Source organism: Hipposideros armiger, unplaced genomic scaffold (genome assembly GCF_001890085.2).
Source record: "Hipposideros armiger isolate ML-2016 unplaced genomic scaffold, ASM189008v1 scaffold_1014, whole genome shotgun sequence".
Taxonomy (NCBI): Eukaryota; Metazoa; Chordata; class Mammalia; order Chiroptera; family Hipposideridae; genus Hipposideros; species Hipposideros armiger.
This window is the reverse complement of record NW_017732364.1, coordinates 329,596-352,050: the sequence shown is the minus strand read 5'-3', so window position 1 is coordinate 352,050 and position 22,455 is coordinate 329,596. Positions and strand designations below refer to the sequence as shown.

The 22,455-nt window shown below is 36.6% G+C and overlaps 1 protein-coding gene across 1 annotated transcript; it reads right to left on the bottom strand.

Moving 5' to 3' along the window:
* Positions 1-1,514: 1,514 nt before the first annotated feature.
* TTPA (alpha tocopherol transfer protein) lies at positions 1,515-22,079 on the bottom strand. Its single transcript, XM_019631568.1, has 5 exons — positions 21,814-22,079; positions 13,610-13,763; positions 8,237-8,430; positions 4,860-4,970; positions 1,515-2,493 (listed from the first exon to the last, which is right to left on the bottom strand). The coding sequence occupies exons 1-5, from the start codon at positions 22,015-22,017 to the stop codon at positions 2,320-2,322; spliced, it is 837 nt and encodes a 278-aa protein (XP_019487113.1). The 5' UTR covers positions 22,018-22,079; the 3' UTR covers positions 1,515-2,319.
* Positions 22,080-22,455: the final 376 nt, after the last annotated feature.

The following is a 22,455-nucleotide window of genomic DNA, read 5'->3' as shown; positions in this document are numbered from 1 at the left end:
AATGAAAAAGCTGCATATTTAAAATGAAACAGCTATAGTTTATGTGAAAGATCTTTATTTTCTTTTGAATAATATGAAAACAAATTATCGTGCAGTTGGGTAACACAATGAGCATGTGTTAATCTTTTAAAAGGCACTTCTGGTGCAATTACAGTTAAGTAATATAGACAATTCAAGTTATTTATCTTGCCACCTTGTAAAATTGCCTGTTATTTCACATTGTTCTTTGAATGGTCTTCACTGAATTGCTGCACTTCATAAAAATTTCAAAGTCCCATCATGAAATGTTCATCTATTGATTTACTTATTTTAATTCTATTTACTGTTAATAACATCACCAATGTATCACATTTAAAAGACATTTAAAAATATCCTTTTTTCATGGGCTAACATAATCATTCCCTCACGAAGTTATCAGAAAGTGTTTTAAGTACCCAAATGTAAAGAAGTGGAACTTTTTTTATGTTAAACCTCCTTCTAGGAATAAAAGTTGGATAAACACAGAGCTTTTTGTTATTGTTTATTCTTTTAAATGGTTTTGTTCTGTAATTTTTAATTATACAATTATAAATTGTATGATTTTGTAAAGAAGGCTGTTGTTTAGAAAACAGGCACGATCTAATTTTTCAATAAAAATTATAATGTAAAATTAGCTTCCCAAGGCTAAATCAAAATCTAACACATTCGCTAAAGAACATTCACAATTGCTCTCAATGTTATCATATTCATGTTCAGATAATCATAAATATCAACTGTATTGATTAGAATAATTTTCTTATAAAGAAAAATACCCTTCACATACCCTTTCACAAAGATACAATTGTATGATTAATGTTGCAACCCAACTACCTATTTCCCCATGTATAAGACGCACCTTAATTTTGGGGCCAGTAATTTGAAAAAAAATGTATTACATAAAGTTATTGAACTCAAATTTTTTTCATCATAAAATTCATACAACTCCTCATCACTGTCAAAACTTCCAACCATTAGCTTGTCCTCATCTGTGTCTGATGATGAATCACTGTCTTCATATATTGCCTCGTCCTCAGTTCCATCTATGGCATTTGAAATCTACAACCATTATATAAGACGCACCCAGTTTTTAGACCCCAAATTTTTCAGAAGAAGGTGCATCTTACACATGGGGAAATACAGTAAGTTGGATAAATGTTTAACAAATTTTGCACACTGTGTTCTTTCATTTTCAATTGTAAAATACGATGTAAAATTAGAAAACACTATAAAAGCTGTCATAAATTGAAGGCATATCATTATATCTTAATAAATGATATATTCTTTGTTATAATCTACAGCACAAATAGCACATTTAAACTACTGGTTTTTTTTTTAAGTAAACATGAATTGTAGGATTTGGCTAGAATATTCTGATATAATAATAAAACTCAACTTAATTCATGCATAACCTGAAAAGTTTCAGATATATTTGACAGTGATTTTTAAAATGTAAACATATACCTTTCCTTTTGTAATTGTGTTATTGTTCCATTAAAAATAGAGTCCATGTATCCAACAACTAAATGTTATTCCATCTCTAAATCTCCATGTAGTCATGATAAGAATAACCAAAAACTGAAGTCAAAGTTCATTCTTGATTTGTTTGAGAATGTAGACACAGCATAAAGAAACCATTAACTCTGTGTGAAATATTTCCTAAATTATTTTTGGTCATCAATTGTATCAACATGAGTTAATTTCTTAGAGGCCTATAGATGCGATATACAATAACTTACAATATATAGACTCTTCAATTAAGAGTTTCTATTGTGCAAATATGCTATATAGAATTTCCCTGAGATGAACTAAATTACTGGCCCACAGAAATAACTCTGTAAAACTATATTCAGATTTTAATCTGATACCCACCCCAGAATGAGGGTTAATAGATTTTTAACATCAGTTGATTTGTGCTAATAATTCTTTTCAGTGGACTCTTTATACATTTGTTTTTAAAACAAGGTACTCAGAGAACTCATCTAAAATGAAACTTCAGAAACATACAAAGGCACAATGAACAGCTACTTTAGAGAGAACTTTCAAGTGTAAAAATCAGGAAATCTCTTCTATGCTTTTAAGTATACGAACATTTCATTACTTAAAAGGTAAAGAAAATGCATTTAAAAAGTAAAGACGTTTCCTAAATACCCACACTGCTCATGTGAGAAGATTTTTATAAAAGATCAATCAGACAAGCAATTATTAGTTAAAAAGATTTTTTTCTTCTTTCATTCATGTAAAGAGGTAGAATCTCATTCATGTATTTTTAATTAGGAAGCCATTCACATTACATAACTTCTATTAATGAATGGTCTGTGAAATACTGCTGAGATAATTTTCAGACTTCATTATAAAATTTCTCCACTCCTGACAAATGTCCTCCATGGAGAATTCTTCACCACCATATTCCAGAGGAAGAATGTCTGGGAAATGCTGAAGTAAGCTTTGTTTGTAATTGATCCCATGCATATGAATCTGAAATAGTCAAAATGTTTTAGAAGGTATGCCTTCTGCCACGCAATACATTAGATGAATTTCCAATGGAAAATCAACACCATAAAATGAGCTACTCAAATAACTTCCAACATGTGTAGATACTACATCCTTTATTCCTCTGCTTGTGAATCTAAGAATTTTATTATTTAGATTTAGATTGTGCTGCTTATGAATCTGATCATCTTACTTATAACTAATAAGATTTATAAAAAGATATTCGTTTCCTCTTTCAACAGATTTATAAAACTCTAAATAAAAGTATTTTATACATTCTATTCCCTGATGTACAAGTTATTTTTAGCAAAATATCTATTATCCTGGGACTATTCTTAGATGGTGAAAATATACTACCTGGTATTATTTCATATAAAATAAAAGAATATACCTGAGCTCAAAATTAGGTATATGGGGAATGATTTATGTGGTACATTTGATGGACACTCTTGGCTAGTACAAAATTAAGAGACAATAATGATGGTTAATGACCTTAAATTTTTAAATATTTTACATTATAAAACTTGATCATATAATGCCCTGAAGTTAAAGTAAAGACTTTGAAACTTGAATCAAAACCATATCTTGTTTGAAAAAAAATAAAATAACCTTTCTCCATCTGCTAGAGCTAAATATTCATCTGTACACTCAACAATCATTTAATAAGTACCTACTATGTGCTAGGATACAAGACTTGAAAGATAAATTAAACAAGTTTCCTGCACTCAGGAACCTCACAGTCCCCAATCCTTGATTTTTTTTTGAAATATTAAAATATTATCAGCACATAGAGAAGAAAGTCTACTATCTCCTCAGGAAGAGGGAAATACGAATGTTCACAGCGTATTTATTGCCAAAATGTTGAAAAGGAAGAAAGTAGCCGGACTGGGGCTCCAACCCCTCCGCCATTTGGCAAGTCTGTTTCCTGTCCGTTAACTTTCACCGAAATGCGTCACCTAACTTGTGAATTTTTCTTTTTCTTTTTTGCTCATATTCTATTTGTTAGGTTTAGTTTATTGTTGTTTGTGTTTTTATTTGCCCAGGCTATAACTCGAAATAGAAATACTTATTTTTAGATCTTTCAGAATTAAATAGAGGGTGGCCAGCTATTATCAAGCTACACTGAAGAGAGAACAAAATAAACAAACAAAAAATTGACTTTTATAAAAATACTGGAATGAAAAGTGGCCATTTTCATAGGGGTGGTTCTTCTTGAAAACAGTTAGAAATACCTACTGGATAACCTCAAAAGAAGCTCTAGGATCATAATTTTCTAACCAGATACAAGAGGTTACATTTTCTTAATATGAAAGAGTATACTTTCTAAAATTCCAAATATGCTATTATAATTCACATGATCACTATTTATATTTAAATAATGCTTGAGATAAATTATCAATGCCTTTAAAAAACTGTTTTGTGTTCAGGTATTGGATGTTAGCAATGTTTACCTAAATAAATGCTTTAAAAATTCTCCTTTACAAATTACTTAATATCCTAAGAGATATTAGATATTCCCCTGAGATAAGGCTCCAAAGGATAGGTAAAAAATGAATAAATAAAATCATTTTTCTTAACAACCATGACATTAATTCATATACCTCAGGTACTGTGGTTTTCACTTGCACATGTCTATTAAAATTTTTTTTAGTTGCATAGATAATACATTCACATGGCTAGACATCAAAACAAGTTAAAAGATGCACAGTAAGATGTCTAGCTCTCAACCCTATCCACACCTCTTCTCTGTTCCATATAGGTAACAACTCAGGTTGCTTTCTTGTAAAATCCTTTTAATGTACTTTTTATGCAAATATAACTATAGATTTTGAGTTCTCCCCTTTTTACACAAAAGGTAGCATACCATAAACACTATTCTGCATTTTGCTTATTTCACTTTACAATACATCCTGCAAATTTTGTTGTATTCCATTGTGTCAATGTCTCATAGTTTATTTAACCAATTCCCTAGTGATGAATACTTGTTGTTTTCCAATCTTTTGCTGCAATAAATCCCCTTATATATGCAGTTTTGTTTGTGTGCAGGTAGGATAAATTCCCAGAAGCAAAGGCTGTAAATTTGATAACTGTTACCACACTGCCCTCTATAGGGTATATACCATATTGCATTCCCACCAGGCATGTGTGAGAGGCCCACTTATATCCCCACGGACTAACTTGATTTTTCAAAATTAAAAAGAAATTTTAATTTATAAGCATAGTTGGCTTGTTAGATAAATACTCAAAATATTGGAACAATGGTGGGGATTGCTTAACAAAACAGTTCTTCAATGATAAAGGATTAAAACATTTGGTATAGAGGAATTGTAAATTGAATATGTTTTACTCACCCGTTCCTTAATTTTTTCAGTCAGGAATGGCTTAACCATAGAAAAGACAGCATGGAAAATTATTGGCTCATTTATCAAATGGATACCACGAACTTTTAATGGAAAGGAATCCTTTTTAAAATAAAGAAAAAATCTTATTAATAACAAAATAATAAATATATATTTCTATTGGAAAATCCATTCATTGAACATTTGCTGAACTTACAGCAGTACCTAATGTGTGATTTCATTTTCAAAATTATTTATTCCATCAACACAATATCCTGCTTTATTGTTCACTGTCACTAGATTAAAATAATATCTCCAAGAAGCATTCACTTTGTACCTTAGGCAAAGTATTTTAAGAAATATATTTCAAATATAAGACCTGAGATCATAAAACTCCTAGAAGAAAATATAGGGTCTAAATTTGCAGACATTACCCTGAGCAATATTTTTACTGATACATCCCCACAGGCTAGGGAAGTAAAAGAAAAAAAACATATGGGACTACATCAAACTTAAAAGTTTTTTCACAACAAAAGAAACCATCAATAAAACAAAAAGGAAGCCTACTGAATGGGAGAAGATATTTGTCAACGAGATATCTGATAAGAGGTTAATATCCAAAATATATAAAATGCTCATGAAACTCAACACCAAAAAAACAAACAACCCAATTAAAAAATGGGCAGAGGATATGAAGAGACATTTCTCTAAAGAGGACATACAGATGGCCAACAGGCATATGAAAAAATGTTCAATCTCACTTAGCATTAGGGAAATGCAAATAAAAACCACAATGAGATACCACCTTACCCCGGTCAGAATGGCTATCATCAATAAATCAACAAACAACAAATGCTGGCGAGGTTGTGGGGAAAAGGGAACCCTGGTGCACTGTTGATGGGACTGCAGACTGGTGCAGCCACTATGGAAATCAGTACGGAGGTATCTCAGAAAACTGGAAATGGAACTACCTTATGACCCAGCAATTCTACTCTTAGGTATTTATCCAGAAAAACCTAAGACATTAATCCGAAAAAAATACATGCACCCCTATGTTCATTGTGGCTCTATTCACAATAGCTAAGACTTGGAAACAACCGAAATGCCCATCGGTAGATGACTGGATTAAGAAACTATGGTACATTTACAATTTACAATGCTATAAAGAAGGAAATAGTACCATTTGCAACGATATGGATGGAACTAGAGAACATTATGCTAAGTGAAATAAGTCAGTCAGAGAAAGACAAATACCATATGATCTCACTTATATGTGGATTCTAAAAAGCTGAATAAATGAGAAATGTAAACAGAAATAGTCTCAGAGACACAGGAAAAACTGAGGGTTGCTAGTTGGGAGGGGGTGGGGATGAAGGAGAAGGGGAAGGGATGAGACAATACAAATTGGTAACCACAATATGGTCTCAGGGATAGAAAAGAGAGGCTGGGGAATATAATCAATAATGTTGTAAATATTTTTTAGGGGGCCAGATGGACTCATGTCTTGTTAGGGAGACCACTTTATAGATGGTATAGAGGCCTGACCACCGACCGCACTGTATTTCTGAAGCTGATGTTGAATAATATTGTATGTCAACCATAATTATATATACATATAGTCACGGGATGTGGAGTAGAGAGTGGGAATGGAGTCAATGGAATTGTAATAGATAATCATGATATCGGGGGGTGGGAGGTCAGTAGATGGGGGGGTTGTTTCTGTGTGAAGGGTGAAAAGGATAACTATTGCATTGTTCTGTACACCTGAAACTAACAATAAAAAAATATATATCTTTCATAAGCAAGACACACATACACAAATCTCTTCCCTAGACACATATAAATGTTCTTTTAAAGAACCAATGAATTGTTTGGCTATTAATACTTAACTTTTTCCCTAACATTTTTTTTGAGAAAAAAAATCAAACTTTCATAAAAGTTGAAAGAATAGTACAATAAACACACGCTTTTAAACTTTTGACACTGGTATGTCTTTAATATCAAAGTAATATAGGCTTATTCAGAAGGTTTAAAAAGTTAACAGTTGAAAGAAAAAAAAACTTCATCAATAGTTTTCCTACCCAAAGATGTATTGTTAGTATAAAGACATTTCCTGCCAAGGCTCTTTCATACAAAATTCTTTTATTTTTTCCTATACATGTGTTAGAGGTGTATTATCAATTTGGGGCTTTTTCTTCCAAGTTCTTTCTTCCTTCAATGTGTAATTTTTATTTATTTACTTATTTTTAGCTGAGCCAACCTGCCGTCTGTTGGCAGTTCAGCGGCAGCTCAGCTCGGGACTGGAATCGAACCAGTGACCTGTTGCTCAGAGCTCGAGCTCTTGAGAGAGCTCTTCACCAACTGGGCCATTCAGCGGGCCCTGCATAATATTATTTTAAACATAATTGCTAATATGCTCTCTAAATAATTTGTATCTTGTTTTGTTCCAGTGATATAATACAATTTTTGTAAACATCGTGAGTTTTAATATGTTACAATAATCCATTAGATGGAATTACCATAACTTAAGTAACTATTTTCTTATTTCTGGACAAATAAGCTGTTTCTCATTTTATTCTATAAAAATTGATGCTGTGGTACCTATCAAATTGATGTTGTAGTACCTATCAAATTGATGCTGTAGTACCTATCTTTACATATTGGAGGCAATGACGGTTATGAGCAGAGCTTTTACACTCAGATAATCTGGACTGGAACCTTTGCTTCACCATTGACAAAATGTGTATGCTTGGGCATTGCTGTCACCTCTCTGACACATTTAATTAATTTGTAAAATGGGAAAAATAATAGTCATATGAATAGGCTTATGGGGCCATTAAATGGTGATGGATTTGAAACACTTAGCAAAGTACCTGGCACATAGTAAGCTACTATTATTAAATACAAAGTGTTTACTATATTTAAGATTATTCTTTGGCTACATTTCCAAAAGTAGGGTTACTGGGTCAAAAATGAGGACCACTTAAAAAAACCTTTTGATTTCTAAAAGAACTGTATCAATTTATACCTACCAAAATTTATGTGACATTTTGTTGTACCAGTTACAAATATCATTTTTTGAATTGATTTTCTACTTTAGGAAGAAAATTTTAATGACAGAAAGATAAAATCACTACATTATTGTTTAATTGTATAAAGTCTGTGGTTAGTGACCATGAACATATTTCCACAATTTGTTGTAATATTTTTTCTTTTATAAATTAATCACACTTCACTTGTTCTTAGCATTATTGAATTCTATGTATCATTTCTAAAATTTTATTTGATTTTGTAATAAATGTATTATCCCTTCTCTTTATATAACATCTAACTCAATTTAAATCTATTATTTGGAATTATTATCCCAAAGAGTTAAACTATACACTTACTGTAAGAACAGCAGCGATCTTCTTGGCTACAGATGGGGTGATTTGAAAAGCATGAGAAAAATGCCAGCCTTCCAGATCAAAGACAACCTTGATACCATTCCGTTGGGTTTCTACCTCCTGTACAATAAGCTCGGATGTGATAAGACTTAAACGAAATACATCATAAGCTGTAAAAACTTTGGGGTCCCAGTGTGCTAAAAAAAATAAAAAATATCAAATCTCAGCATTGTGTAAAAAACCAGAAAAGACTTACAAAGGGAAACTAATTCTTTTTAGTCTTAAAGGATCAATAGAAATAAAAAGATCATGCATTAGATCAAATAATAGATCAAATTGGTGGTCCAAAAACATGTGTCTGCATCTCCCTCGCAAAGAACAGATTTTTAGGAGCATGGGGGGCGGGAGGCGGGAATAAATGCAGGCTGCAGGCCGGATTTAACTGCCAGATGAAACTACAGCCCAAAACATGCAGGAGAGGGCCATAGCTAAAGATGGGGATGCCACTGGGAGTGCTCCAAGTTCAGAGATATTGGAAATGAAGAAAGCATGGCCTGGAGTATGAAGAGTAACTGGGGTCCTATAGCAATCAAGAGGTTGTGAAGGGAAATACTTGAGGAGTAGACAGGCTGGTTAACGTCTCTGACACCCCTCAGTGACGAGCAACATGTAGCAGAGTCGGGTCCTGACAGGTAGAACAATAAGTGTGGACTCAGAACGTCAGAGTCAGGGAAGCATCGCATAGCTGCCCACACCCAGGAAAAACAGGGAACACCTGTGCTAGGAAGACGACTTCCTGGCAGTCTTCTGTCCCCTCCCTCGCCATTCCTGGGACAGGCCATGGCATGCAGAAAGAACAGTAATGGACAGGGAAGCAGGTAATCTTTTTTAAAAATATGCATCCATTAAGAATTGTAAGATTTTTTCAAACAGACACACAAAGAGAGGAACCAAACTCAATAGACTAAGGCACGGAACCCCAAGGAAACAGTTAATAAAGCAGGAAATGTTAAAGGAAGCAAAAAAGTTTCAGTGGGGGAAAAAAAGATACTGTACGCTATTATTACAAGAACAGGCTATTATTAAAAAGAATCAGTTGAGATCTTAGAAGTAAAATGATGATAATTCAAGCAAATTTCAGTTGATGGGACAAATGACAGAAAAGACAGAAGTGAATAATGGTTTGGAACATCAAGCTGAGGAATTCTCTCTAACTTAGCACAAAAAAAGGCAAAAGTTGATATGTATGAATTAAAGTTAAAGACATTCAGCTAGATCCAGAGGTTTCAAAATCCAACCAATTAGAATTATTGGAAGGCAATAATACAGAGATTAGGGAACAGAGGAGAGAGGAATAGTAACAGTAGAGAAAATTTTTCCAAAGCTGAATAAAGATGCAAGTGTTCAGATGAAGGGTCCATGGAATGCCGAACAGGGACAGGGAGAGAGGGAGGGATGGGGGGGAGAGGGAGATTCATGACAAAGTAATGGTACAATTTTAAAATACCAAAGTTTCTGGTTTGGACAACTGGGTAGAATGGTGGTACTGTTTAATGAGACAGGAAACACTGGAAGAGAAATGTTTGGGAGAGAACATCCTAAGTAGTTTGGGACATGTTAAAATGGTGATTGTGAGACATCCAATCTGATACAGCTGGGTCAGGAGCTGGTTGAGACATGATGTGGGTATTTATCTGGGAGTAGTTGGTGCTTATGTGAGAGTCCCTGCCAGGGCTTGTCTTAGATCGGCGTTTATCTTTGTTACAGTAGAGAGGATAGGGCATCACAACCCGGTAACAGAGAGATAAAGTAGCATGAGAAGAGGAGGCGAAGACCATCATCTTAAGGAATTTCGGAATTTAAAGGGCGAGCAGACTAGACTCGGTGGTGCCAGCAAAGGAGACTAAGTAGCAGCCAGTTCAATGGGAGGAAAACGCCAGTAGAATGTGACATCAGAGAAGCCGAAGGAGGAGGACAGCTCACGCAAGAGGAGGTGAGTGGTTTGCTGGATTGAGAGGGCTAAACAGGGCTAAACAAACATGCCCACTGGATTTGGTGCAAAGGTCACGGATGATGTTAGGGTCATTTCAACAAGGACGTGGGAGTGAAGCCAGCGAAGCCCGATCAGCTAGGTGCAGAGGAACTGTGAGAGAATGTGGATGGTGACTTAAGAAGTTTGCTGAGAGTGAGAGGAGTTGGGAGATGGCGGGGATGGAGGCTGGAGGGTCTTGTGGGGTTGAGTTTTTGTTTTGTCTTGGATGGCTGACTCTTACCAGATTCAAATATTAATGGGTAGCATCTAAGAGCAAGGAGAAATGTGAAGATATAGAAAGAGAAGGGATAATCAGAAGTATTCTTAGGAAGGCACAATAGGATTGTCCCTTGTTTTGAAAAGCCTTGTATGCGTGGTAAGAATTTGAATAATCAATCCACAGATAACCCAGTTCAAGTACCTTCTGCTACTTCAGACATTGGATGAAAGCTAAAATGGTGAAAAACTATGAAAAGAATGACTGAAAGTCTGCAGTTCAGGAAATAGTTACATACCGAAATTTCTGAGGCAACCAACATGTCAAGACCTGTGCTGTCCAGTACAGCAGCCATTAGCCACATGTGGCTATTTAAATGTAAATTAATTAACATTCAATAAATTGAAAATTTCAGTTTCTAAGTTGCAATAGCCACATTTCAAATACTTTCAACAGCTGTGTGTGCCTAGTGGCTATTGCAGAAAGATTTCATCATCATAGAAAGTTCTGTTGGATTGTCTGGTCTGGACTTTAGACCCCTTAAGGCAAAAGAGAAACATGCCTTGGATTTTTAGTTCCTTCTCTAATATCTAGCTAACATTTATTAAGTGCTTATTATATATTCCAAGTAATGTTCTAATTATGTTTTATATATTATAAGATCTAATGCTCACAGCAATTTTATATGACAGGTTTTTACTATGCCCATTTGACAGATGAGAAAATGGAGTTCAGCTATACAGCTTTCCACGTATTAATAGTTAGAACACAGCAGAGCTGAGATTCCAACCCAGGCAACGTATTTCTTAGAACCTGTATTCCTAAGAACTAAACCATAGTCAAAACTTAATACTCGCTGTTAAATTTTACTTGTGCAGTTTTATTACAGTAGTGAATCTCAAAAGGCTAAGAATTACAGTTGATCCCTGGACAACGCAGGGGTTATGGGTGTCAACCCCAGGCAGTCAAAATTCCATGTAAAACTTTTTACTCCCCCAAAACTTAATTACTAATAGCCCACTGTTGACCTTTATCAATAACATAAACAGTCAATTAACACATATTTTGTATGTTATATGTATTGTATACCGTATTCTTACAATAAAATGAGCTAGAGAAAAGAAAATGCTATTAAGAATTCCATAAGGAAGAGAAAGTACATTTACAGTACTATGTGTATTTATTGAAAAATATCCACATATAAGTGGGCCCGTGCAGTTCAAACCTGTGTTGTTCAAGGGTCAACTGTATATCCTCTGGCTTGTAGACAAATAATGGCAAAAACTGAGCCTTGGGGTGCCCTACCGGACTGGAGAAAAGGGCTTAGTGCATTTTTTTCTGCTTTTACTGCACAGAGATGGTACCTAGGGAAAGTGGTTAAGCTAATGTTTTATCAAAAAGCTCTACCATAGATTTCCTTTTCTAGTTCCTCCTATCAATACAATAAAATGTAGAAAGTGTATAAACCTTTATTTTATCATTCTCTTTTATTTATAAAATGCTTCTGAGTTTCTTCTTCATACGGTAGAATAACATGTTATGCTACATAACACCCAGGAGATTTGCTGCAAACCTCCCTGTTCTGACCATCACTAAACCTATATGTTTTTCTTGATTTTAAAATCTCTTTGAGTTAAACAGTACACTTATAAATGAATAGACTGCAAGAAGTCCTTGCTAAACAGTAGGAGACTGATTCGGTGTTAAGGTATTTATAATCAAAGCACATTTGCTTTTTCACTATCAAGGTCTCATTTTTACTGCTTAACTTGCCCCAGTTAGTTTGTGAACAAACTAGAAAAAACTCCAACTTGGCGATATAGAGCCAGGATTCCTGCAAAAAAGAATCTTCTGTAGATTTCAGTTTTATGTTCCTGGGACCCCTGCATGGGGTTGTCAGATAAAACAGAAGACACCCAGTTAAAGCTAAATTTCAGATACACAGGATATACATTTTTAATATAAGGATGCCCCATGTATACTAAAAAATTATTTGTTATTATAAAATATGGGTTTGCTCACTACATAAAACATAGTACTATGTGAAATCGGGCAACCCTACCCCAAGGAAATCAAAGAACTTCAGTCAACATCCTATAACACTGATGGAGGAATAACAGGACAGAAAAAAAACACTATGATGTCTGGGTTATAGACAATGACTTCCTGATTAACACATAAGCTGGAGCAAAAACCCAGAATTATTCTACTTAATTTTCTGATACCCTTTCGAGATTTAAATGAGGCATCTTCTTGCAAGACAGCCAACAGTTGAATTACAGGCAGGCATCTTATATATAAGCAGGCAAGAAAAGCAAATCGATACATTTTTTAAAGTTCCCTAGAATATTTAAAGATGTAAAATTTTCTATAAGAAGATAATTCACAAGATTCTGCTCATAAAACATTGGGCCATGAGAAGATGCTGGGGGTGGTTGTGCATCCTCCCTTAAACGCCATTTTTCATCACACACAGGTCTAAGGAAGGGGCAGAAGTTACAGGTCACCAGCCTCCAAGAAATAGTAGGAAGACCTAATGGTGAAAAGGGGAAGCAGTGAAAAGCAGGACAGGCAAGTGGAATACGGGACCTCCAACCCTTCCCAGGGGTGACGCTTTCCCGCTGTACCGTTCTCCATCGGGAAAAGGGGCCCCTTGCCCTTCAGCCTGGGGTGCTATCTAACCAGTCATTCACTCACTCACTCCAAAAATAGTTAATAAACACCTACCATGTGCCCTCCTCTCAGTGCTTGGGACACATCAAGGAACAGAACAGACAAAATCCATGTTCTCATAGAGCTTATACATATTATTACAGTTCAGAATTCTTATTTGTATTTCCTGCTATTTTCTGCAACCCTTCCCCTTGAGGTTTTCTTTTTCCCCTCCTATTTCTCTTTTTTGTTTCCTTTTTCTCTTATTTCATGTAGTTGACTGCGTGGGAAAATGGAAGAAGGATTTTCATTGGTTTTTGTTCATGTTCTCACAACTGCCAGTTTTATTATATTTGGGGGACATTAAAATCTAAATTTCACCTCAGTTAAAACCCAAATGCTTACATATGGACTCATTGCAGCTTTCTATATGGCAGTCAAGAAAAATGAAAAGGAAGCGCTGTGTCTGACTTACCAATTCTGTAAATTAGAACTTTGCTGCCGGTGGGGTCCCTGGCTCTCAGGACTCCGAGGTAGCCAGCCTCCAGAAGGCCAAGGACACTTCTAGGGTGTAGATCTGCACTTATTTCTGGGCATTCTTCTCGCCACTTATAATAGTTTTTTAGTAACTGAAAAATAAAATAAAAATTGTCTGCAGATAGCGTGCATGGTAAGCATTTGGTAAAAATGGTAGGAAAGCTTTGGTCTTACGTATGGCCCACGCCATTCGTTATGTCAGGATTTCAAGCTGGGGTATCTTATTAACTATAAAAGTTAAAAGTTTCCTTCAGCAAGGATCTCAGGTGATAGGAGTTCATCACATTTTCAAAGTTGAGTAATTCTTATTTGTTTCTTGTGGTGGAAAGTCTCCAAAGATAGCTGCCAACAATACCACCCCTCCTGGTGTGCACGAGCCATTCCTCCTATCAAGAGATGGACTCCATTTGATTCCTTCCCCTGGAATCTAGGTTGGCCTTATGTCTTGCTTTGACTAATAGAATATGGCAGAAGAGACACCTTTCTAAGTTTTAAGAAGCCTGGGACCTTCTGTTTTTACTTTTTGGGATCCAGGCACCATGTAAGATTATAAAATGAAAAGTCTATGCAGAGAGAGGCCCTGGAGGACAAGAGGCTGTCTTACTTAGACAGCCTGACCTCAGCCAAGTTCCCATCTGACCCACCGTGGAGCAGAGATGAACAAACATATCCACGGACCCTGCACCAAGGGAAGAATCACAAATAAATAATACCTGTGGCTTATGCCACTCAATTTTGGGGTGATTTGTTACTTTACAATAGATAACTGGAACATCTATCTTTAGTCTTTTTGAAATAAGGAGTAGAAATCAATCAAATGAATTCACTCTACAAATATTTTTGGAGTATCTACAATGTTCTATACACTGTGTTAGGTACTTGAGCGAAAGCAGTAGCCAGAATAAATCGCTGCTCTCTCTAGAGGTGACCTGTTGGTGACAACGGATCACATAGGCCATGCTGTATAGTGAAAAGTTCAGTTCTTAGGCTGCTTCTTCAGAAAAACCTTGGCTCTGCCACTTACCACCTATGTCATCTAGAGTAACTGTAACTTTTTTGAGTCTATTTTCTCAACATCCACCTTGTAGGGTAATGTGTAAAGCACACATGGTCATGAGTGGTAGTTAGCACTGCCATTTTTATAATAGGGAAAGTCAGTTGGATTAATTGGCTCAGCCAAGTATTTAGTGCAAGCTTACATTAAAGATAACTAGAATTTGGGGGGTTTTATTTTCTTTCCTACAAAAATAAGAGCTAACTCAAAAATACAAAGGAATCTCTATACCATTGCTATACTTCCTACTTCTAGAAAAACAACGCAAATCGACTTTGTTAATGGTGGCATGCATTCAGAGACCCTATGGAACAGTACGTCTGGATATTGGTAAAATATAATTTTTTAAGAAATCCCATTTTCTTTTTTTCCCAAAGGACAACCAATAATGGTTAATCTAAATTTACAAATAATACAAACATTGCCAGTGTATTGCAGAGAATATTAAAATCAAATTACATATTTAAAACTTACCATATTTTAATTTCCCTCTTTATGATTTTCAGCATCCTCAATTTTTCTAAAATGGCAATATATTTATTTTGAATTTAAAGAGATCTATTAGCAACGTGGAACCAAAGTTCAGATATAAGGAAAAAACAAATTTTGTATCTGAGTCATTGGAATGAATGTGATAACTGTAATCACGAAGTATTTATAAACTTAAAAAGCCAAGTAAAAGGTGAAATTCCGAGCCATTGGAAATGCCAATGGCTAGGAATGGCTGGAGGAAAAAAGAAACTGGTTAGGTTGTCGGAGAAACACCAGTGTGGTGTATAGAAGGGAGAAAAAAGTTATGTGTTGTTTCCTTCTCTCTCTCTCTCTCTCTCTCTCTCTCTCTCTCTCTCTCTCTCTCTCTATCTCTCTCTCTCTCTCTCTCTCTCTCTCATATTCTCTCCCTATCTTTCAGTCTTTCTGTCTTTTTGCCCCTCTTTCATTTCTGATTTTAATAATTTTTTCTTAACTGTTTTAAAAAAGAGAATGTTGCTGAGAGTTAAATGCAACAGAGAGATAAGAAAGAAAAAAAAGTCAGTGAATTTGCAAACCAAGAAATAATTGGTGACCTAAATAGCACTTTGCAAAGGCAGGAAGAACAAAAGGCACATTGTAGATGCTGACATATTCATCCTGTTCCATCAGATGAATTCCTCTTCCTCCTCCTGTCTTAGGGGGCATCAGAATAAGTGTTAATAGCATTTTACAACACTCGTTAAAATTTTGATAGTTCCCCCAGACATAAAAGTCACCCTTTTAATTCCAATTCAAGCAAAATACTAGAAGCAGAATATTAGCTCCTATATAGAAATAATTTTATTTTCCCATAGAATGATAAAAGTTGTGGCTTCATTAAAGGGGATCTTTTAAGTAATAGAGGCAGGGTCCTCAGCTTATTCATCTCTGCAGAGTTCTGGGCATCCAAGAGATAAGCACATGTGTTGAATGAAAGAATAAATTACAGTATCCCCCCTCCCCGCCCCCCTCACACCACCACCACCACCACCACATGTGATTTCGCTTTCCGCAGCTTCAGTTACCTATGGCCAATCACAGTCCGAATATGTTAAATGGAAAATTCCAAAAATAAATATTTCGTAAGTTTTAAACTGTGCGCCATTCTGAGCAGCATGATGAACGCGCACTCCATCCTTCTCCCTTCTCAATCCCACAGTTAACCCCTTTGCCCAGTGTCTCCGCGCTGCAGATAAGCCCCTCTTACTTAGTAGCCATCTGGGTTACCAGATAGACGGTGTTGCTATCGCAGAATTTGTGCTCAAGTCACCCTCATTTTACTTTACAGTGGCCCCAAAGCCGTCCACATAACTTTTATTACAGTATATTGTTATAATTGTTTTATTATTAGTTATTTCGTTAATTTCTTACTGTGCCTAATTTATAAATTAAACTTTATCATAGGTATGGATGTATAGGAAAAAACATGGTAAAAATATAGGGTTCAATACTATTCACAGTTTCAGGCATCACTGAGGTCTTAGAAAGTATCCCCCGAGGATTACTGCATTGCATGAATAAACCAGCTACATCCACACACTTGAAAAAACGACATTTGTAAAGATGCACAAATAATGCCTTTGGCATTTAAGTTTTGCAAACTGCACTATCTAAATCTTTGATTATTACTTTGATTATTACTTTTGATCATTACTTTATTATTTTTCATTATTACTTTTGATTATTACTTGTTTGGATCTTTGATTATTAGTTTTCCACTGATAAATAAATTCAAAGGTCCAGTTGACATAAATCAATTATGTAAATGACATAAACTGCTACTGAGCAAACCTAAAGTTCACAACAAGAAAAAAATTGGGTGCAAGTGAATATCATTATTGGAAAGCACCTGGTTCATACCACAATTAGGAATAAATAAATATAAAAAGTTGTGGTTTATTTTAACTATGCTTTATATAGATATAGATATATACATATATACAGATATAGATATAGATATGCCATGCCTCCTCACCACCACCCTGAGAGGTAACTATTGTTACCCCATTTGATGGACAAGAAAACTAAAGCTCAGAGAAGCTACACATTTGGTGAAGGGTAATAACTACAAAAGCGGGGTGGAGACTGAAACTGACACAACATGATAAACTTTATAAAAGAAACTACGTTTAGTGGGAAATTAGCAAGGAGACTCAATGGAATTTTGAAAACTTCAAAGTCTTTGGGAAAACCTTAACAGTAATTAAAAGATAAAATCTTATCATATGGAGCAATACTATAAGGACCTGGACTGTACACTTGTGAAAAATGGAAATACACAAGATGTAGAACACACAGACTTTAAGAGTTGGCTGTTTTCATGTTCATCATTTTAAACAAATGGGGCGAGTGTAGTATACTTGAAGGCATAGGTTCCCTGAGTTTCACCCAAGTTGAAATTCTTGCTCTATCACTTAACAACTGTGATTCCGGACAAGTCACTTACTCTATATATCTCAGTTTCTTCTAAAATGAAAAAATAATGAGATAATCCTCACAAACACTACTTACCAAAGTACCTCACACTCTAAAAGCTACTAAGATTCTAAAAACCTCATTAATTCATTATCACTTCAAATACAAAAACTACAAAAACGAGACGTTTCATTACAACTGAGGGACTTATTGAGCTTTGTTGATACACTAAAACTATAGGGCTTTTATAATATAAACAAGGAAGTTTGAGTTGAATTTACTGCCTCTGTATGGGAAAATGAAAAAAAAAAAGTTTCATGCTCTAAATCTTTTGCATTCATTTCCAATTGGCAGAAAAGTAAGGCAAAGAGTTCCCAGACAGAAACTTGATCTCTCTCCAGTGGATTTGCATAGTCCTATTAGCAAATTCCTCAAGGACATGGTGCAATGAAAACAATTCAGGAACATAAAGAATATGGGGAAAAATATGTAAGATGCAGGTTGGAGGTAAATTTTATTTCCTCTTCTATTTTGACATTACTTTTATTTTGTTGTTGTTTATGTTGTTTTCTTTATAAAATTTATTGGGGTGACATTGGTTAAAAACATTATGTGAGTTTCAAGTGTAGAATTCTAGAATACATCATCTGTACATTGCATTGCGAGCTCACCAGCCAAAGTTCAGCCTCCCTCTGTCACTGTAAATTTGACCCCCTTTATGCTCTTCATCTTCCCCCTACTACCCTCCCTCTCTGGTAACCACTTCGTGTTGCCTGTGTCTGTAGACATTACTTTTAACCAAAATGAGCACTCGCTTCAGCAGCACATATACTAAAATTGAAATGATACAGAGATGATTGGCATGGTTCCCACACAGAGAGGACACGCAAATTCGTGAAGCATTCCATATTTTTAGGAATATACACTCAGAGAGAAATTTTAATAGCGATCATATGGATGGCATTGTTTAGAGCAAATGAAGTTTTCCTTTTTTCTTTCAGCTTAAAGCTTCATGCTTTGAATATTAATAATTTCTGATAGAGTTATCTTTCTGACTTATGGTGTATCCAAGGAAATCAGGTTCTAGTTCTAGCTCTGCCACTAACTGCTGTTATGATTGCATATATCAATTTGCAGATGAAAAAGCTTGAAAGTTAGAGAAAGACAAAATATAAGCTTTTCTAAAGTCTCCTCTAGATATAAAATTCTTTTGTCTATTTTTAATACATCTGTAGGAATCCTTAGTTTCTTATAAAACATAATCTTGAATTTTAAACCAAAAACAATTTTAAAAAATTAAAAATAAAAGGCAACCACAATGAAATCAATAAATCATAGACTTTTTTATTGTCAGTTACCTCTACAACATATATATGTTTAATGCCTCACTTAAACTGCACTCTCCTTAGGACCTGAAACTGTGTCCTCACATTGACTAGCTGTTGAGCAAATATTAGTTTATTACTCAGGATGTTGGGACACCTGAGTAGACAGACACCTGACAAAATGAAAACAAATAATAATAAAAGATAATTTAATAAAAAAAAAGAAAACAAATAAAGTCATAGTCCTAGTTCACTCCTAACATCAAAGAAATCCCAGTAGAGCAACAACTCCAACCTTAAAAAAGGAAGTCATAGGGCAGCCTGGTGGCTCAGTTGGTTAGAGCGCAAGCTCTGAGCAACAGGGTTGCCGGTTCGACTCCCCCATGGGATGGTGGGCTGTGGCCCCCTGCGACTAGATTGAAAATGGAGACTGGACTTGGAGCTGAGCTGTGCCCTCCACAACTAAGACTGAAGGACAACAACTTGACTTGGAGCTGATGGGTCCTGAGAAAAACACACTGTTCCTCAATAAAGTTAAAAAAAAGAAGTCAAATTACTGGAGAAAATTTTGGAAAGGAGAAGAGCTTGTAAAACCCAGAAGCAACCAGAGGACCACCAAATGTATACTTTTGTTATATAAAAACCTAAAATTCTGCACAGAAAGAAAACAGCTTTAACAATGTCAAAAGACAACAAACAAGGACAACGGCCTATTTGCTTTAATACATTAAGATATTTTATAATAAAAAGCTTTTTATATTGCATGTATATTTTATGTAAACAAAGTGGAAGAAAATAAACAAATGACAAAAATAAGCAGTTACCGAGAAAAGAATTTTAAAATGATAAATATATAAAAAATGATTTAACCTCACTTGTAATTAAATAGATGCATATTATAATAATGAGAAGCAGTTCTTCACATAGCAAGTTGACACACAGATCCTAATGATTGCTAATACAGAAAAGGACATCATTATGCAATACAGAATTGACAAAATTAGTGCCAGCACTTTGGAGGGCAGTTATATTCCTTCACACTAAAAATGCCCTCCTCAGTTCACTCAGCAATTCTGCAGGTTGAATTTATCCTATAAAGATCTATTCCTAGTTTTGCACTAAGACAAATGTACAAAGACATACTAGAATACCCAGTTGGTGATGGAAGACGCCTCATTTGTCTTGCTTACTGCATTTTGTGTACTGCCAGGCAAATTGTAAGAGTTAAAAAAACAATCATTGATAAAGGAATGAACAGTGTCCATGGCAGCACTGCCATTGTCTGATGACAACTCCATGTCCAATAACATTAATAAATGTTAATATAACTAATTCACACAATGGAATAGCACACAGCCCACAAAAGGATGAATATATATATATATATATATATATATATGCACACATGAGGAAATACGATGATTTCTATGATAAATTAGGTTAAAAAAGGCAAAATGTAAAATGCACACATACGCTTGCGTGAAGGTAGACTGTCTGGAAAGAGAAACAAGAGACAGGTACAGTAACTGCTTCTGGGTATGCTGGTAAACTAAGGTTTGGGGTGGAGAACTTTTTTCCTTTAGAAAGTTACTTTTAAGAACTTACTTTGTACTCTTTATTGTTTATGGGTTATTGTTGCCACTCGTAGTCTTTACTTTTGCAATTAAAAATTAGTTATCAACGACCAAAAAACCCCACACGGAGACACGTTGGGATTATGTAGTATATATAATACTTGCCCTGTCTTTCAAAAGGCTGCAGGACAACCAGCAAGCCACTTAGAGAAAGAGCTAAACCAGGTCCCATTTCTGAGTGCTTCCTCTGTGCCAACCTCTCTGCTGCGTACGTCCTGTTCTGTTAAATTGGTTAATGGTCAGTCCTAGAAACCAGTGAGGTAGGTGTTCTCATCACTATTTAATAGATGAGGATACTGAGCCCAAAGCGACAGAACTAAACAAAGGTCGCCTCCCTCTCTGACTCCTGTCTTCCCTTGCCCCTTCTCTCAACCAACCAGCTGGAACACACCTGGAAACACAAAAGAACAGCCTCATCCCTCACCCCTCCCACTGGACTGCTTTACTGTCTTGACAATTAAGGGCTCCTATTAATATTACTATTTCACTAGAATTTGGCTCTAGAGCCAATCCTGTCCCTCACAACAATTTAAAAATTATTTGAGAGCCATAAATATATTTTTACATAATCACCATTATGTGAATAATATCCTTTAAATTTTTTATAAATGAAACTATGATAGTTTTATTTTCAATTTTACTTAAGAGTCTGTGGGGCTTGAGAGCCAGCTGCAGCTTGCTGACTCCTGGCCGCTGTTGCGTCTCAAAAGTTTGCCAACACTTGCTCTAGCCCTTCTGTTTTGCTGGCAATCGCATTCTCCCCGCGACACGTGCAGTTAGTTACCGGCTACGATGTAATGAACTCTAGACTTCCTACTTCCCAGCTGTCATTTTGTTTTATATCACCAGCTTTCTGCCAGGGAAGGAGGAAAGGCATCCCCCCCCCGCCCCCCCCCCAAACTTTCTAAGTTCGGGAGACTTATCTAGAGCAGAGTTCTAGTGTCTGGGGTCAAATGGGCCATCACCCCGGTGGTGTCCATCCAGCTTTGTTTGGGTTTTCCGTTTCCATGGGCTCAGGGAAACTAGAAGGAGCGGCGCTGGATGTCTCAGAACACCCGCGCCACAGCGCCCGCTGCTCAGTGCGCCAGGGGCGCGTTCCCACCAAGGTCCCGCTTGCAACTTCAGTTTTCGCGGGGGTTAGGGGAGCACACCCACGGGCACCCAGCCCTGTACTCAGGTGGGGCGCAGCGGCGAATACCCTTACCCGCCAAGCCAGGTCGAGGTCGAAGTCCCGGGCACGCAGGAAGCGCAGCAGAAAGGAGTCGGTGAGAGGCAGCGGCGAGAGCGGAGCGCCCGGCGCCTCTGCCCGGCGCCGCAGTTCGGTCAGGCCCGGCTGCAGCAGCGGCGAGTCGTCTGGCAGCGCGTTCAGCTGCAGCCCCGCCACCGGCCCTGATTGCGCCTCTGCCATGCCCGCCGCCGCCGCCGCCGCCGCCGCTTCGGCCCGGGTGGCCTGGGCGGGCGGTAAAAAGCGTGGGCTGCGCGCCACCCTCCAGCCCCTCCTCCAGTGGCCGCTGCCCAGCTCACGCCCACCTTCCCGCCCAGCGGGTCAGCGCGGGGCCTCGCACACGGGGGAGTGGGTGGACCAGAGCTGCCTCTCCAAAGAAAGCCACCTGGTGTCCCCACCGGTGCTAATCATTCTGAAAGCTCTAGGTAGTAACCCAAACCTTTCCCTCTGATCGGGGAAGTCACCGGTGTTCAACGCCAAGGGAAGACATCAGAAAGTTTGTTTGCCTACATTGATTGGGATTAGTTGGGAAGTTTCAAATAAATCTGCTAGGAGATTCCCGCCCCCCTCCGTTTAGTCCTTCCTTTCCCTCCCTCCCTCCCTCCTTCCCTGCCTTCCTTC